We start from the raw sequence: 15155 nt of genomic DNA, 5'->3' as shown, positions 1-15155 counted from the left end.
ATTTGCTCAACAAAAACTATTTTAAGAAACAAGCAAAAACTTTTTCCATAGCTGGGCCAAGAAAAAATCGTTTGCGTAAAACAATTTTGGGGAATGCAAGATTTTGGGATCATAAAACAATTTTCGTTTAGTTTTCACAAAACAATCTTTCTTTCGAGCAATGCATTTAACAGATGCAAATTGAGAAGGAATCATTCTTTACCCCCATGATTCATGAATCTAACAGCGTGTTTTGAAAGGAGAGCTATATGCCATAGTCTGTTTTTCATGGATATGATAAAACAATTTTACCTTCCTTCTTCTTCTTTTGTGTGTGTGTGTGTGTGTATGCTAATCTTTTTTGAAAAATATATCTAAGGTTATGCATTATAAATAGTCATCAATCTATTAAAATTTGGGGAGTCTTGATTTACTTTTTTCCCTTCCTCGCAACGAGTAGGATGAAACTATTTTCAAAAAAATAAGATTTCAAGGAGGCAAGATATCTAGGATGTCGATTTCCATGCCTTTTCCCAATGGGACAAGATATGCTATTAATAATGAAGTTTGTAAGCACGTGTTTTCTCGTTTTCAAAAATTCACGACAAATTAATAACGCTAATCAAGGTCAAGAAGCAGAGATTTCTTTTTATATACAGTGTTGATCAATTCAAGACATTGCCGATTGCTCATTTGCTCCACCATTAATGGATAGAGAGGTTAGAGAGAAACAGATAGACACCCATAGGTTTTAATATTTTTTTCATGTTCTTTTATGTGTGCGTGTGTGTGTAATTGCACAAAATAGATTAGCTCTTTAGATGTAAATAATTATTTTAAGAGTTTATAGATTAAATTGATAAAAAATAAACCTGAAAAAAAATATTCATAAAAAATTCTAAAAACATATGATCTGATGCTTGTAGTTATTGTTTTTTTAATTTTTATTATTTTTCTACTTAATTTTAAATTTGATTTATTTATTTCAAGTTAAAAAATTTTAATTTAATTAGTAGTTTACTTTTTAGAAATTCCCATATATAGTAAAGTTTCCATTAAGAATCATTTTATATAAAAGATTAGAACTTATAAGTAGAAGATTTATAGTTTATTTTTGAAAATTTTAGACTATTATTAGATTTAATTAAAAAAAATTATATAGCTTCGTGCTGCGTCATGTGATGTATCTAACTCATACAATTGCACTCAAGTATTCAGGCAAGGGTAAAAAGCTGACACTTTGGTTAGAAAGGTAAAAAGCAGAGGCGAGTAATAGAAGCTCGTGAACATAACTGAACTGTGGTAATTGGTGAAGATTCTAATGGGATAAACGAAGACTGATAATTTCCTTTACCTTGTGAATAGGAGAACGACATCGGGCTAGATCTCCTACAAATCTGTAATGGCATAGTCTTCCAGACTGGAAAACAGAAAATTAACTCAATGAAACTCTTCAGTAAGTGCAAATTCAAATGCAGCATACGCTTTCAATTCTCCGACCTTGTCACATAACATGCTAGTGCAAAAATTACCTCAAAATGCTGAAAATGTTCAAAGCAGAGAGTGAGCTCTATTAAGTTCTCCGACTTCCGTATTTGTTCCCCCATTCGAACAAAATACAAGATTATAAGTTATTTACGTGAAAGGTCTTTCAATATCAGTTTAAAAGAGAAAGTTCTTTGCAATATATCAACAGAAGAGTGAGGGACGAAGGGGGAGGATTTTGCAACTAGTTTGCAGGCAAGACTGCTGCCCATGTAGCATATATGACTTTTGCATCCTCTCTCTCATCATCTGCAACTGTACTGGATAATCTATCAAGAGGGGGCATAAGTTCTGACTCGTTCACCATTTTAATTTTCTTCTTGATATCATCAAGCTCAGCTTGGACAGTAAATAATCTTGTCATTAGCTCAGATCTTTCCCTCTGCCAGACAATCCTATCATTATCACGTTGCTGCTGAATGTCCTCCAACCTTTCTTGCAGTTGAGTGCACCGGAGTCGAATCTTATTTAGCTCCTTGGTATGTTTAGCTTGGCCTAGCTCATCAGCCCACTCGAAATATCCACATTGCTGGCAATAATAAACAGAGAAAATGATGATAGGCTAAAAAAATTGAACAGTAAAAATCAATATTTTCAGATTAAAAATATATAATATAAATTCACATTCGAAGAAAAGAAAGATGCAGTTACACTATCGATTCTCATGGGGCAATTGTAGAATAACCGAGATGGATTCTTGATAGATTTTGATACTCGCAGTTTTGCGAGATGTCCACAATAGCATTCCAGGCAAGCATCTTCAGGGGCACTGGACTCAAAATCTTCCGGGGTACTCAACTCGAAATCTTCAGAACCACTCGTATCAGAATCACTCGTTCCAGAACCCTCAGGGTGACTCATTGTTGAATCCTCGAGGCTGCTCATAATGTAAATATGAAACCTGTTAGCACCAAAAATTAGTTTTGTTATGACATCAATCCAGTAACTGTTCTTGCAAGCATGCTTTTAGGAAAGGACAGCCCGCAGTATCACTTAGTATACCAAATACATGAAATAAGGACAGAGAATAGATTCACCAATCATGCTCTATTTGTGAGCGTCTTACAATTATACTCTACATAGAACCCAATTTATCCATCAGGAAGGACCATTCCATCTGCGTTTTTTTTTTTTTTTTTTGGGGGGGGGGGGGGGGGGGGGGGGGGGGGGGGGGGGGGGGGGGGGGGGGGGGGGGGGGGGGGGGGGGGGGGGGGGGGGTTGAGAATGATGCTAAAGTACATAATAATTGGCAACAAGACTTTCAACCTAAACCTTAAATTTTCATAATATGAAACATTTCTGAACGCAAATTCCAGAATCTAATATGATACAGGGTAGTCAAAGCTTTGCAAAGACATCAATCTTTTCCCTTAAGCAGAAGAAATCGCAGAGTCACAAATCACAAAGAGAGATGTGAGCACGCTCAGAAATCATTGTTTTAGCTTTAAAGTCAGTCCGGAAAATGCAGTAATGTTACCTCCAATGGAATGGATTAAATCAAGTGAAGTAACAAACATTCCTTACCTAGGGAGTAGGAGATTCAAACCTGAGAATTGAACTCCCAAAACCCCATTACACAGTCCTTCACCGCTCATCATCACCAGGGTCCATGGTAAATCTATGTTTTAAATAACCACACAACACCCCCCCCCCCCCCCCAACACACACACACCCACACCATTAGATTGCCACGATTGCTCTACTTAACACTTCTACCCAAACACAAGCTAAAAATGAAGTTTGTTCCTTCTTCTTCTTTTTTTGTTTTGCTGCTTTTAATGCGAGGAACCCCACCTTATGCGGGTAAAAACCGAACACATGACAACCTCAATAACCATGTCAATCTGATTCAATGTCCAGATCATTCTAGATAAATTCGGAACAAATAAGCCACTCAACAATGTACACGATCAGGTATTATAAATTCGGAACGCACACATTAAAGAACAAAATAAACCACAAATGCAAACAAAAGGAGGAAACTAAAGAGGCCCCAGTTGTTTTATTTGTATCAATTCCATTTATTTAGTAAGGCTATCTCATTTAATCAAATTTAAAGCTCAACATTCTCGTCAAATTAATACTAGAATATTTTCATTACAGTTCACACTATCCAGTCGTATGTGGTGATTTCACTGGAAGACAGTAGTGAAAACACAGCGGAAATAAAACTTAAGTACAAAAACCGAAAAATGCAAGAAAGTTTATAAGAACGTAGCAGGAAGACGAAAGATTGCTGAATGAGATGAAACCGTAAATTTGAATCATCGAAAACACTGAAATGTCTGACCTGGGAGAAGTGGATAGTCACAGGGGAGAGGAAATTGACAGAGATAGAGTGGGTAAGGCGGTAAGCTCAGTGAGAAAACTGGAGGATTAAGTTAGGGTGAAGAAATTAGAGTGACTGACGGGAGGATGCATGGGAGAAACAATTAACATGAGAGAAAAGTAGCATCAGGCATGGTCAGGGTTAATGCTTAATGGTGTATTTGATCCCAACTTCCTCGTTGTCTTAATTTGGTCCTTCTACTATAATTTTTTTGGTCCTAATGTAATTTTCAACTTCCTATTACATTAAATGAGAGCCTATTAAGCTCATCTGGTGATTTGTCTATGGTTTTTTTCCATGATGCTTAGTTACCAAAATTAATTAATTTCTTCAGGGGTTAACTTGATGGTTAAAGAAATTTGCTCGTTTTTATTATTTTTTAATTCAATTATTCATATAAATATATTAAATTTCTCTTTATGTAAGAGGCTAGTGTTAAAGATTTGTTCTGTACCTAGTTAATGCATATACTAATTCGAGAATAATACCATTTTTACATACTTTCTCGTAACTTTTTTAGTTTTTTATAATTTTATGCAATACTAAGGTTAAGAATATATATTGTAACTCAAATATTGTTTTTATTTATAAACTAGGATAATCATGTTGTTTCTATACTTGTTGATACAATTCTTTGTATTTAATTTTTAATTTAAAATTACATACATAATACATGCTTTTTGATATCATTTAGCAACAGAACACTTTCTTGATCTATTTGTTTTCTTCATGTTTTTTTTTTTTTAAAGAATCTCATTTTTATTTACAATGCAAAAACCAAGCTAAATAGACTCTTGTTAGGTGATAAAAAGTAGAGAATGGAATTAAGACAGCTACAATCTGTTTCATTTTGGTTGAGTCCCAGACAGCTCTTTATTAGAATAGAATCAACATTAAAAGGACACTATTAGAATAAACATAGTAAGGGTACCAAAGTAAAATAAACTTAAGAGTAGAGGAACCAGATGCTCCAGTAACCGAGGGAAGGCGTCATGTCATACACGTGAACGGGTTGCATGAAATTTCTGCGAAATCGCATGTGAGAACAGAATTGGGAAATATCAAAGGGAGTTGGGCCACTTCCCCCATTGCCACCACTAGGCAACGTAAAAAAGAGCCCAAGACCTTTGCATCAGATGGGCTAGTCTTCGAAAACGAGACTTTCATGGCCCATGAAAACCTATATTATGCTCCCTACCACGAGGGACCTAATTGACACAAACTCGAATACTAAAAGGACTAAAATGAAACAACCACAAGTTGCAATTTCACCGGCCTTTTCAAAACAAAACAAACCGTGCAAACCCATATCGGAATTTCAAAGACTGCTTAAAATGAAGCCAAAAAAATAGTTAAGATAATTGAGATTAAAATAATATCAATCATTAAAATATAAACAACAAAGCACCAAATATAATTAGGATAATTAAAATTAAAATGAGATTAATCATTAAAATAATAAAATTAAGGCAGCTAAAAAAATTCTCCACATTGAATGAGTGATTATATATATTTAAGTCCCGTATCTTATATTTTTCATATACACACACACACATGAATCTTAGTCTATATTTTATATTTTATAATATTTCTTTTTTGTTTATAGCCAACTATGTCTTAAAAAAAAGTAAATAAATAATATACATTCACATTCCTTGCTGAATTAATAAACAAACACACTCATCAACATGAAGTAATTATTTGCTTTCCTTTATCAAAGCCAAAAACCTACCTTGAAATGAAACATTTTCTTTTTAAAAATAATCATCCTTTTAGAAAGAAAATTACTTGCCCAATTAATTTAGAACGAATCATTCTTTCTAGCAATCCGAATCAGCTCAACAAGACATCTTTATATTATCATCGAATAACTTATTTTGAATTCTCAATCAAAAAAATTTAATATTCATAAAAATATTTTTAAATTTACATTGATATGATTTCATTTCAATAATTAAACAATTCTCAAAAATCATAATTTGATTAAAAAATAAGATTTTCAAAAAAAATTATTAATTGAATTTGCAAGATTCTAATAAAAAATGATATTGATGCATATTCGTATTATAACTAGTTATTGAAAAGCGAGCTAGACATCAATTTAGCTCGAAGAAATGCATTGCAAGCAGTAGTAAAATGAATATTGAATCATAATAAGCAGCTCGGTTTCTTCACAATTCTGATACTTATTTTTCAATAAATTATTATATGCAATTTGGTTTCAATGTTTTCATGCATTATGTTGGCAAAAATATATTATTATTTTTTTGAGATGAAATTTAATTTTCAAATTTTGAAATTAATTTTATATTTGTACACGTGTCAACAACCTAACCGGTGAACTAATTACAAATCTAGCTTGATTAAGTTTTGAATCATGTGAGATTGGATTTAACATCAATTATATTAAGTTGATGATATAATTTTAAGATTTTGTCTAATTTTGTATTTTAAAATTATTTTTAAAAAATTATATATTTTTTATTTTTTTATTTTAAATTAATTTTTTTTAGTATTTTAGATTATTAACTGAATTTGCAAGATTCTAATAAAAAATGATATTGATGCATATTCGTATTATAACTAGTTATTGAAAAGCGAGCTAGACATCAATTTAGCTCGAAGAAATGCATTGCAAGCAGTAGTAAAATGAATATTGAATCATAATAAGCAGCTCGGTTTCTTCACAATTCTGATACTTATTTTTCAATAAATTATTATATGCAATTTGGTTTCAATGTTTTCATGCATTATGTTGGCAAAAATATATTATTATTTTTTTGAGATGAAATTTAATTTTCAAATTTTGAAATTAATTTTATATTTGTACACGTGTCAACAACCTAACCGGTGAACTAATTACAAATCTAGCTTGATTAAGTTTTGGATCATCATAGTGAGATTGGATTTAACATCAATTATATTAAGTTGATGATATAATTTTAAGATTTTGTCTAATTTTGTATATTAAAAGCATTTTTAAAAAATTAAATTTTTTTATTTTTTGTACTGAAATCAAAAATAATTTTTAAAAAATAAAAAAAATATTTTAATATATTTTTAAATATATACTTCCAAGTATATTCTAAACCTTTGATGATATCGTAAGGTGATTCAGTGCATGAATTTGATAAATGCTAGGAAGAAAAGGAAGAGTATGTGCTGGTAATGGAGTGCAAATTATATTTTTAAAAGTTTTAATTTTTTATATTTTTAAATTATTTTGATATATTGATATTAAAAATAAATTTAAAAAAATAACATTTTATTATTCTTATTAATCTATGAAGGACGTCCTCTGTCCCACGGGTTACAATATTGCTGTAGAGTTAATTAGACATGCAGACATTCCATGGAGGAAAGGTACAGCATGCAACAATACACTGTATATTACAGCATTTGCTTTACGCAAACCCCTTTCTACAAATTTACAAGATACTCGAAGTCGCTTTCGGAGTAATTAAAGCTCGGTCTCTTTAGCAGGAATTATGGGCAAATCAACCTCATCGCACCATTCTACACTCCTCGTCTCAAAATGTGAACTCTTCACCTCGCTAGGGCAATAACTCACCCAGACCTGCCCTCCTATCCTCCACTTCAAGACACTGCCTTCCGTTTCCTTGCTCAGTCTCCACTCTACTCCCTCCCCATACTCGTCTCCTGCAAAAACCACCCCTCCTGTTTTTGTAAATGGTCTGTTTGGTCCATTGCATCTAGTACCAAAGCTTTTGCCATTCCTGCCACCAACACCAACACCAACACCGTTACCATCACCAATTGGTTTCCGTGCGGCAACTTCTTGACCCATCATGTTGTCATATAAGACAGCATCAAAAACAACAGCATTCCCTTCAACATCTTGGTCACACCTCCAGCTTTTCATCCTTGTCTTTGTTGCCATACCTGATCTCGTCTTCACCTGCGGGACCTTTGCTTCACCATGACTACCTTTCAAAATCCTTTGAATCTCCACCTCCTTCTCCCCGTTATATGTGGACCGGCCCAAACACAATCCACCCACATAAGTCGCTCCAATTTCTGGCCCAACCCAGACTCGAGCCCGTGACACAAAATGCCTGTCGTCATCATTATCCACACCTTCATTTTTCTTAAACCCTAATCTCACCACGTGGAAACGTAAATTGTTGACACGTGCAATGACCTGAATATACCCATCATAGAATCTGACTGCATATTCCAACTGGATAACTGCCTCCAACTGGTGATGTGCCAAGGCATATTTCAACACAGTATCCTTAGCTCCAAGGATACAAAATTTATTGTTTCTAGGGCAAGTAGGATTCATTGCTAAAATTGGAGCGTAGCCCTTTAAGACCCATAACCCATAAGCCTCCGTTGCATAAGATAACAACCCAACTTGCTGACTTGCCAGGGGTGCTAATGTTTGTAACCCAACTCCTACTTCTCTTAAGAGGAGCCATTTTGCCATCATGTAACCCATTGCGCGCATAAAACATAGCTCAGCATCTACCCCCACTGTGAGTAAAAAGGTTCGCAGCACAGGTGCTTGTTTACACGATAATGTTTCCAGGTGAGGACCCAATACGGACTCAAAGCACAGAGACCCAGCTTCGGTGGGAGCGTCAAATGCACACAACCAAAACAAGCGCGTGATAAAAACTAAACTGAAGAAACTTGAAAAGGACTCGGGTGTGTGAGAGTCCATAATCCAAGATACTGGGTCAGGTTTTAGCTTTTGTAGTTGGGAACGTGGGCAAGTGCTATTGGGCGCCGTGGGTGAACGGACTATGATTTCTTGGAGGAGTTGGAGTACAAGAGGGAGGAAGGGTTTTTCAGAGTTGAGAGGGCAGGTGTCAGAGACCCAGAGAGTCTTTGGAACATCAAAAGGATGAAACCCCTGTAAACATATAGTGAAAGTCACCAAGGCTTCCGAGTTTGACCCGGCAGTTCTCTCAGCTTTGAGTTGAATAGCTCGAGTTGGCCCGTCCTGACTCGATTTCGAACTCGCTAGCTCAAATATGAGTGCTGAGTCTGACTCGTTCCACTCGTCCGAGTTAGGTATCTCACATATCCATGACCAAATGTCCATCATCTTGGCTGATGTCTTGGGTTTGGCTGCTTTTGTTTGTCTATGACTGTTTGGAAGATAGGCAACTCTGGAGATGAGTTGATTAGTAATGAAGGTTTACATAAGATTTTAAAGAGAAAACGAGTGATAGTGGGCATGCCAACTTGGAGTTAACAGAAACCACGCATGAGAGCTGGTGGTTCTCGCGGTTTTGTAAGGTGTTTGGTTTGAGATTGCATTAAATGCATAATATTTTCTTTCTTGTACTTTTCTTCTATTTATCTCGTCCGGGGATGTTGATAAGTGCTTGAATGGCCAGAGGTCCCTGCAGGTCGACGACGATGTGGAAATTTAACGTTTTCTTGATGAGTCGCCTTACACGTATACACAGGCGTGGATAGCTTGCATGGTGAGTTCTGAGTCACAGAAACTAAAGAAAAAATGCCTTGGATTTATCAAGAAACGCGTGTCTTCTATAAATGGTCCACTGAGAATTTCTGAAAAATTATCCGCCAGAATTTGAATTAAGCAGTTGAAGGTGAGTCCAGCAAAGTTCAGCCCGTTTGGGAACGGAAGAGAACGGAAGATCAGTACTAAACTACAGATACGTTCATGAAAAGGAAAAAAAATGGCGGCCCTGGTGCCTTGCTAGCTAAGAACAAATGCTCGGTTAGTACGTCGTCAGAAAGCAGAAGCCTAGAGCATTGGTGTGTTTACACTAGTTGGACACAGTTCTAGCATTGGTGTGTTTACACTAGTTGGACATCTATGTTGCCCTAATGTTAACTACCTAAATTATAATTATAATTATATATTATATAAAAAAAAATAAAAGAGCTTAGTGATATTCTATACTGCGGATACGGTCAATATTTCCTTTTTCTAGTTTTTTGTGTCACTCAATTTATTTTTATTCGATCATATTACAATAAATTAATTTGGAATTGAAGATGGTTATTTGTTTTGTTTAACTTGGTATATGCTACTCACAATGTCGATAAATAAAACCAAATCTGGTTGATGCTAGATTTAAAAATATTAAATGACATTAAATTGAATAAAAATAAAATAATTATATTGATGGAGAGACCACATTTGGACACTAGAAGCCTTGAGCCTTTTTATCTCGTTGACATCATAGTATATGGAAGAGATCCAACTTCCTTTTTGTTCCTTAATTATTATTATTTTTAATTTGATTAGTTTTTTTAATTAGACTTAAGAGTTTTTTCTTCACTGTGTAAATATGGGATCCCATGATGTCAAAAAAGGATTTTAACACGTATTTGATACTCAATTTTAAAATATAAAATTTAATTTTAATGATCTAAAACAATTAAGTTTCAAGAAATTAAGTTTTATAGATACTAAAAAAAAAAGACAAGATAATTTTGCTAATGTGTGTAACACGAGCGACATGATGAAATCACCACTCTTTAATGATGTTTATAGCTTTCTCTAATAGCTTAACAACATAGTCTATAATTTTATTGGGAGCTTTGTGATAAGGTTTTTTTATATGGTGTTATGTGTATCAATAAATGAGTGGCAATGAAATTCCAACGATCTTTTCTTTTTTCTTCTCATGCTTTTCTCTTTCCTTTTTTTAGGATTTGCATTAATTTGTCAAAAATTAAATATGTTCTATTGTTTTGTTTTTATGCATCATTTACTTCTCATTCTCTTGAATGCTATTTTGGTTTTAGATTCTTCTTTAAAAAAATTTTTTTATTAATTTTTATTTTTTAATATTTAATTGATTAGAAATTAAGTTTCATAATTTTTTTTAATAGTATCTTCTTGTTCTCATTTAATAGCTTAACAACATAGTTTATAATTTTATTGGGAGCTTTGTGGTAAGGTTTTTTTATATGGTGTTATGTATATCAACAAATGAGTGGCAATGAAATTCCAACGATCTTTTCTTTTTTCTTCTCATGCTTTTCTCTTTCCTTTTTTTAGGATTTGCATTAATTTGTCAAAAATTAAATATGTTCTATTGTTTTGTTTTTATGCATCATTTACTTCTCATTCTCTTGAATGCTATTTTTGTTTTAGATTCTTCTTTAAAAAAAAATTTATTAATTTTATTTTTTAATATTTAATTGATTAAAAATTAAGTTTCATAATTTTTTTTTTAATAGTATCTTCTTGTTCTCATGATTTAAATCATGAGTTTGAAAGGTTAACCCGAGTTGATATTGATTTTTTTTTCAAATTTAGAAGGTTAATCCGAGTTGATATTGATTTTTTTTCAAGTCCTTATTTTAGAATTTTTTTTAATTTTGTTATTTAATAATGAGTTTGTTGGAAGTCTGGCTTCATTATTTTCTTAGATTTTCTTTTTATATGGTTATCTCAGTCAAATAATTTAAATCACATGTTTGACGAGTTAACTCGAGTTAACTCAAGTTTTTTGGTCTATTTAATTTTTTTTTGATAATTTTCTAGTTTTGTCCTTCAACGTTGGATTGAGTTGAGAATTGAGATTTCTAATTATTTTTTATTTTACTTTTCATTATCATGTTTACATAATCCATGTCAAAGGTTTCGGTGGACTTGCTCAGCTTTGCTAGTGTTTTTTTAGGTTATCAATTTTTTTCAGTTATCCCAACTTTATGACATAACATGCAGATTTAATATGCTAATTTAAATTGATTCATTATTTTTTTATTTAGTTTTTAAGTTTTTTCGTTTAATATTAGCATAGCTAAGAATTAAGTTTCTCAGTTTTTTTTCTTTTCTTTAGACAAGCTTTTTCAAGGTACTCATAGTTTTTTTTATCTTTCTATCCAGTCTGTTAACTATTATTATCATATAATTAATGAAATTAATGAAATTGGCTTATTTATCTAATCAGGTGTATAAACTATGTCGCAATTTTCTCTTACAGTACCTCTCCAGCACATGAACGTATTTTATTATATTTTAAAAAAATATATACCTTCGCGGATTACCATTCTACCTTTTGTTTTAGGAAAGCTAGCGGACGACGGATATTAGGAAGCTTGCTAGCAGCATCTACACGTCGTCAAGCCATAGCTAGCACTCACGTCTATGATAAATGTGAAGGAAGTGAAGCCAAAGTAACGGAGCTTCTGAGCATTATCTACTGAAACATTTGCTCCAATGTTGAAGAACATTATATAAAATTAATTGAGAATACGAATTACTGGTCGTGGTTAGTTCTCACAAATCCTGCATCTATTTCTTTGCGAGTCCAACGACAGGTCGTTTTACCCAAAAACACTGTTAATGAAAACATTCTAGGGCCATCTAAACACAAGAGCCCAAGACTTATTTTTGGACCTAAAGTCCATCTCCCCAATATAAGACCAAAACTATTTGGGTAAGCCCATTAATGGCATACATAGGCCTCGACTTCTAGCGACATTTAGCAGCGAAGCGGCATCTCAAGAGCGGGAGCTCCAGTCAACGGTTCGAAGAGAAATGCAGAAAGCGTTGGGAGTATATGGGCAGGTTCTGCGACTAGTGAGGCGGTTACCAAAGGACTCGAGGCCTTATTACGCCAAATACGCACGCGAAAACTTCGTCAACTACAGAGATGTCGAGGCCAATGACACCCAATTCCTCGACGAGCTCTTCCTTAGAGCTTATAACCACTCCCTATGGGTTCTCAACAAGGTTCCTTTTTCATATGCCTTTAGTGCTTGTCTATTAATGTTTCTTGTGAATTGTTTTAAAGAGTTTTTATTTACGGAGGTGCATTACGATTGCAGTATTCGGTTGATGAATCGGTTGCTAATAAACTGAAGGAGATTTGTTGCGGCTAGAAAAGGGAACTATGGGTGTGCCTGCCAGGTGTTTGTCTTTATACCCCAATGGCAGGCACGAACTCTTTTGTTTTCGAAATGTGAGGGTTTATGACTTGTTTCTGCTCAGCTTTTAATGTGGTTGGATTTTTCGCATATTTCTACATTGTTTAGATATTTATGTTTGCCGACGGGTTGAGTACGATTACATTAATAACAGTAGTCGATTGAATGAAGTATCTCATTTTGATCAAGTGAGTTACGATAGTTCTGTGGTTTTCTTTCTTCCATATGTGTTGTGTTGCAGAAGAAGTATCGTCCATTTGCATTCTCCCTGGTAAAACAACAGCTTGCATGCTTTTATGAAATGGTTACAAATAGGCTGCTTACATGAAGTGACTGATTATACCTTAAACTGACGTTAATTCTCATCTGCATTTCATGGATTACTAGTTAGTTTTTGCCCCCTTTCTGTCCGAGGATATATTTTAACCTTTCAATTGTATTACTCGAAGGTTAATTTGTCATTTCCTTAATAATCCTTCCTCTCTACTCTTCGACACCACACGATAGTAACACAATTATTCTTGTTCAATATCGACCATGTCCATAGGATTTGTTAGTCAGATCATGGTAGCTCAATTTGTTTGTTAGGAACTAAACTGCGTGCATGTTTTAGAAATTCACAAACTGGATTTATTATAATCACGTGCAATGATCCTTGCGGGTTTTTTATTATTGAGAACCCCTCTAAAAACTCGACATGAAATTTCCAACCTTCGAAACCAAAATGGTGATGCTTTTCTTCTCGGGAGAAGTTAAGTAAATTAACTATGGCTCCACAACCATTTGACGGAGCAACCTTGCCCTCTCGGTTAAAATTTTAAGTTGTTTTTTATTTAAAAATATATTAAAAATATTTGTAAAAAAAACATATATTTTAAATATCAATATATATCAAATCAATTTAAAAAATATCAATGCCAGAAATAACTAAATATCGAACCATGTAACTAAACATGGAGACCAGGTGCACTGACGAGGGCAAGCGACCAGCGAGGTGTGGAAAGGCGCGTCATGCAATGAAGGAAATGTCGGGAAGGGATTGACTGTCAGACTCCTCGAAGCTCTAGTTTATAGCCAGGTCTGTTTCCAAGTGTCTCTCTCGGTAGACATAATTGCCACGTGCCCTCCATGTGTCTGCTGTTTCGTAGTTGCCAGCTATCAGCAGCTCAGGAGAGTGGAAACTGTACCAGCAGCGGCCGTATACTTGACTAGTGGGCCACGGTTGGATTTTTCACGTGCTGTCTGCTGCAAGACGCGTAACAATATCAAACAAGCTATAACTGCTCCATCGTTGTTTTTATTAAAAACTTGTTACTTTATCAATCGCCACGGCTATTACAATTGTTTTAGTATGTTTACTTATTTGTTAATCGATTGAGTTTTTTAATTAAAAAAATGGCATGCATTTTCAACATAATTTTTCAGTACTAAAAAAATTAATTATGGATCGAAAACTTTGTGTATGTAATTGAATAAATAGATAGGGTAATAAATATTAAAAAAAATGTTAAGTTAATCAAATATTAGGTTAGAAAATTGAGAGATATGTATGGTTAGAATATATAATATTGCATTGTGAGGGATTATTTAAATTTTTTATTTAATTATATGATAATTAAATTTATTTTTATAAATAATAATAATAATATTTTAAATCATGATAAAGGAAAATAATTTTACATTATAGCTGTTCCTTGTAAGTATAATTTTAAAAGATATATATATATATATATATAGCTTCCCATTATTCATTTAAAAAACGTAGAAGCAATTAGAATAAATAAGTAAATAAACTATTTGAAATTCAAGGTTTAAGAGATCTTCGGTCCGACCCGACTTTATTTAGAAGAAGAAAAGGTGTATCATGCCATATGCAAAATTCTACATATTGGAGTTTCTCAATCCATGATCAATGGAATTGAAAATAAAAAGAAATAGTTAAGATATTAATAGTGATTGGAGAAGAAAAATATAAAATTATCTGGGTGCGAGAAACGAAAAAAGACAGGGTGAAAATAAATGAATATATATATATATATATAATTATAATTGAGAGGTTAAATTTTACACTAGATACCTGAATTTAAAAAAATTATTTTAATGCCATTTTTTTGTTTCACTTTCCTTTCAAAGAAATAAATTTCAAGGCGTTTACATCCATATTGTTATAATGTTGAATGTGGCACGGGGTGCGCACCTAGGCATGCTATCCAAAACCAGGCCTGAAGATACTGCTAGCAATGCTAATAATGAGATAAATCAAGTAGTGCATATTTATACAGCTATAAGTTTGTTAAATGAAAAATTAGTAGTGCAGAATGTTAGGCTGGGCAATGAAATGTCCAAGCCAGACTGAAAAGCTCATCAGAGGCATAGGCTTATGAGAATCGGGGCTGTTAAGAAATACAGTAGC

General features: G+C 33.5%; 2 protein-coding genes and 1 long non-coding RNA gene across 3 annotated transcripts; 1 reads left to right on the top strand and 2 right to left on the bottom strand.

The window, feature by feature from the left end:
- Nucleotides 1-1529: 1529 nt before the first annotated feature.
- On the bottom strand, nucleotides 1530-3878 carry LOC105108650 (uncharacterized). Its single transcript, XM_011003044.1, has 3 exons — nucleotides 3744-3878; nucleotides 2176-2425; nucleotides 1530-2053 (listed from the first exon to the last, which is right to left on the bottom strand). The coding sequence occupies exons 2-3, from the start codon at nucleotides 2407-2409 to the stop codon at nucleotides 1709-1711; spliced, it is 579 nt and encodes a 192-aa protein (XP_011001346.1). The 5' UTR covers nucleotides 2410-2425; nucleotides 3744-3878; the 3' UTR covers nucleotides 1530-1708.
- Nucleotides 3879-7206: 3328 nt separating this feature from the next.
- LOC105108658 (uncharacterized) lies at nucleotides 7207-9128 on the bottom strand. Its single transcript, XM_011003057.1, has one exon. The coding sequence runs from the start codon at nucleotides 8925-8927 to the stop codon at nucleotides 7314-7316; it is 1614 nt and encodes a 537-aa protein (XP_011001359.1). The 5' UTR covers nucleotides 8928-9128; the 3' UTR covers nucleotides 7207-7313.
- Nucleotides 9129-12286: 3158 nt separating this feature from the next.
- On the top strand, nucleotides 12287-13065 carry LOC105108612 (uncharacterized). The gene is made up of 2 exons (XR_839090.1): nucleotides 12287-12548; nucleotides 12644-13065. It is a non-coding gene; the product is annotated as an uncharacterized LOC105108612 (long non-coding RNA).
- The last annotated feature ends 2090 nt before the right edge of the window (nucleotides 13066-15155 follow it).

The sequence above is a fragment of the Populus euphratica genome, unplaced genomic scaffold (genome assembly GCF_000495115.2).
Source record: "Populus euphratica unplaced genomic scaffold, PopEup_1.0 scaffold3.1, whole genome shotgun sequence".
Classification (NCBI taxonomy): domain Eukaryota; kingdom Viridiplantae; phylum Streptophyta; class Magnoliopsida; order Malpighiales; family Salicaceae; genus Populus; species Populus euphratica.
Note: the sequence above shows the minus strand (reverse complement) of the source record. Positions and strands in the feature narration are given on the sequence as shown.